The sequence below is a fragment of the Sinocyclocheilus grahami genome, unplaced genomic scaffold (assembly GCF_001515645.1).
Source record: "Sinocyclocheilus grahami isolate Dianchi unplaced genomic scaffold, SAMN03320097.WGS_v1.1 scaffold682.1, whole genome shotgun sequence".
Taxonomy (NCBI): domain Eukaryota; kingdom Metazoa; phylum Chordata; class Actinopteri; order Cypriniformes; family Cyprinidae; genus Sinocyclocheilus; species Sinocyclocheilus grahami.
The window spans coordinates 607,900-611,609 of NW_015505861.1; the positions used below are offsets into that span (position 1 = coordinate 607,900).

General features: G+C 37.8%; 1 protein-coding gene across 1 annotated transcript in view; it reads right to left on the reverse strand.

Moving 5' to 3' along the window:
* LOC107559347 (zinc finger and BTB domain-containing protein 41-like) overlaps nt 1–3,710 on the reverse strand; it is an 11,844-nt gene continuing 8,134 nt past the window's right edge. Inside the window, exons 7-8 of the mRNA XM_016243131.1 lie at nt 2,607–2,695; nt 1–763 (exon numbers count right to left, since the gene is read on the reverse strand). Coding sequence (XP_016098617.1) covers nt 153–763; nt 2,607–2,695 — 700 coding nt within the window. The 3' untranslated portion in view covers nt 1–152. The remainder of the gene's footprint in view (nt 764–2,606; nt 2,696–3,710) is intronic.

The following is a 3,710-nucleotide window of genomic DNA, read 5'->3' on the forward strand; positions in this document are numbered from 1 at the left end:
TCGAACAACACGAGGGTGAGTAATTAATGACAATTTAAATTTTTGGGTGAACTAACCCTTTAAGAACAGCACAAAGAGACTAATGACCAAAATGTATTCACGTAACAAACACAGACGCATGCTTGTACATAATAGCATTGATGTGCTTTGAATTAATGAGTATGTTCAGCACTAGACATGTTTTGCACAGATGTAGTCGAGTCCAGTCCCAGTAGCGTTCCCAAGTAAGACTGCTCTCGAGGGTCCAGCATCTGGTCGGGCCGCACCGGGTGCACGATGTTGGTCGGCTGAGGCGTGAGGGTGTACTTTTCTAAGAACACTAGGTCAGTGGCGGACTGGTAGCCTGTCTGTTGTTGCTGGCTCACAGCTGAAAGGACCCCATGTGGCGTCCTGTGCACAGCAAGACCGCTTTCCTCAGTCATCTGGACGGGGATGAGCGTCACAGGGACGCAAACATCAGCCGCCACACTCTGCAGCACAGTCTTAGGTGTGTTGTGGTACGGTTTGGGCGTTTCGTTTGACAGAAGCGGCTCGGTGAGCTTGCTAGCGGGGGACGCAGGCAGGTTCGGCTGTTGCTGCTCGAGCGGGCGGCCGCTGTGCACATGGTCCACGTGATACTTGAGCTTGTCCTTACGCTTGAAGGTAGCACTGCAGTGCGGGCAGTTGAAAGGACGTACATCTGAGTGAATGACCATGTGCTTGGTCAAAGTCTTCTTGATGCGGAAGGTCTGGTTGCAGATCACACACCGGTGGGGTTTCTCACCTGAGCAGAGCAAAATACTGGATCAGGAAAAAAGCTGTGGAGCAGAAATGCCATAATCTGCCCTTAAAGGTGACATATCATGAAAATCTGACTTTTCCAGGTTTTAAGTGCTATAATCAGGTCCCCAGTGCATCTACCAACCAAGGAAACGTGAAAATGATTAACCCAGTAACTTTGTTTTGGGAAGCCTTTTTCTGCAAGCGTCTGAGAAAACGAGCGCGTCAGATTTCGCTCCCTTGGTGACGTGGCAAAGGGATCTCATTATAATATTACTGCCCCTTAATTCATGCATTGGTCTATTTGTCTATTTTATGAAATGTTATTTTATTACACTTTATCTATTTGCATTCTGTAGATTTCAATTACAATTTCTGATTTTACACAATATTTTATTATTTAAAAAAATTCTGGCTGCTGACAGTATTTTCTGATTTAAGGAGTGTCATAAAGAGATATCGAAAATCTCCTCTGTAAGAACCTTAGACTCTAATATGTCAAGAAAATTAAACACAAATTTTGAACCTGGCTTTATCCAATTTCTGTTCTGGAAATTTATGCAAATGAGTACATCTACAGGTGCATCTCAATAAATTAGAATGTCGTGGAAAAGTTCATTTATTTCAGTAATTCAACTCAAATTATGAAACTTGTGTATTAAATAAATTCAGTGCACACAGACTGAAGTAGTTTAAGTCTTTGGTTCTTTTAATTGTGATGATTTTGGCTCACATTTAACAAAAACCCACCAATTCACAATCTCAACAAATTAGAATATGGTGACATACCAATCAGCTAATCAACTCAAAACTGACTGGCCAGCAAACTCACCAGACCTGAACCCTATAGAGAATCTATGGGGTATTGTCAAGAGGAAAATGAGAAACAAGAGACCAAAAACTGCAGATGAGCTGAAGGCCACTGTCAAAGAAACCTGGGCTTCCATACCACCTCAGCAGTGCCACAAACTGATCACCTCCATGCCACGTCGAATTGAGGCAGTAATTAAAGCAAAAGGAGCCCCTACCAAGTATTGAGTACATGTACAGTAAATGAACATACTTTCCAGAAGGCCAACAATTCACTAAAAATGTTTTTTTTTATTGGTCTTATGAAGTATTCTAATTTGTTGAGATAGTGAATTGGTGGGTTTTTGTTAAATGTGAGCCAAAATCATCACAATTAAAAGAACCAAAGACTTAAACTACTTCAGTCTGTGTGCATTGAATTTATTTAATACACGAGTTTCACAATTTGACTTGAATTACTGAAATAAATGAACTTTTCCATGACATTCTAATTTATTGAGATGCACCTGTATAATTAGATTTAAACATACCATTTCAGAAAACTTGTGATACGAAAAATGTTTTCAATTCTTAATGTAATCAGTCAACTAGGGAAGTATGGTGATATCTATTAGTTACATTTTTTATTGTCAATTTTTTTTGTTGATTTCATTTAATAGTTTGGTGTCACTAAGACTGATCAAAAATATGGTAAAACAGTAATATTGTGAAATATTACAATTTAAACCGTTCTCTATGTGAATCCATTTTAAAATGTAATGCAAAGTGTGATGCAAAGCTGAATTTTCAGCATCATTGCTCCAGTCTTCAGTGTCACATGATTCTTCAGAAATCATTCTAATGTGCATTCTAATATTTATTCTAAGTAATATTTTTGTGGAAACCATGATACATTCTTTGATGAATAGAAAGTTCAAAAGAACAGCATTTATTTGAAACATAAATCTTTCATAAAGTCTTTACTGTCACTTTCAATCATTTAAATAAAAGTATTCATTTCTTTCACAAAAAATCTTTTGAATGGTATTGTTCAATACCTGAATGTGTTCTGAAATGCGACATGAGGTTGGTCTTCCCCCTGAACTCTTTCTTGCACACCTGACACTGATGCACCACTGCTTTGTACCTGTCAAAATTTAGTACATGATCATGAAATCACAGATCTCATATGATCAATATCACCTGCAGCCATTGTTTTATATTGCATAACAAAGACTGAATGTCGTCATCATCATCTTCACAAAAACAACAGGTCTCAGTTCACAACACGTGTACGCACATGACTTTGTTTTTAACCATGTACTAATGTTGGAGTATACTAAATAAGCGGTTGTGTGCATAAAGTTAGTCATTTGCATAAAACAAACCCAAAACAATCGCCATATAAGGGCTTTGCACAGAACCTTTCGTCACTCTCAGCAAACACGCGACAGTCTCTATTTTTCTTGAGAAAAGCCATCCTCAAAACCAGTTCAAACACAAGAAATACATTTAATGCAGCTGTACATACACGTATATCTACATTGTTATTCAGAGAAACCTCACAGCCCGAATTACATCACAGCTTTTCTTACTCCTCTGTATATAATAAAATATATTTAAGCTGAAATATAAATTTCATATTAACTACATATATGTATTCTACTTAACATATTTACACTGAACAAAATTATAAACGCAACACTTTTGTTTTGCCCCCATTTTTTCATGAGCTGAACTCAAGATCTAAGACTTTGTTCACACCAGACGCGAAGCGAATATGCGCATCGCGCCACTCGCTCTAGATTACTCGCGGGATGTTTTTCGTGTCACTCGCGCGAATAAAAACAATCAACAACAATCAACTACAATCACTGTTTTGTACCTCGCTGTTTTGTACCTATTTTCAAAAAGTCCCAAATACAATGGAAAGCCAAATGCCGACGTGTCTGGGTTCACAGCACCATCCAGAGGAGGATGAATAACGTTAGGATCCTGTATTAATGTGTGTGTTACATTTTACTACTGTGTATATATACACTGATATTACTATTATTTGTATTATTGATAGCAGCATCTCTGTAGCCATGCTAATAAAATACAACTACCACTACAATTGATTTTAATTGTTTTCTATGCTCCAGACCTATATAATAACAGAC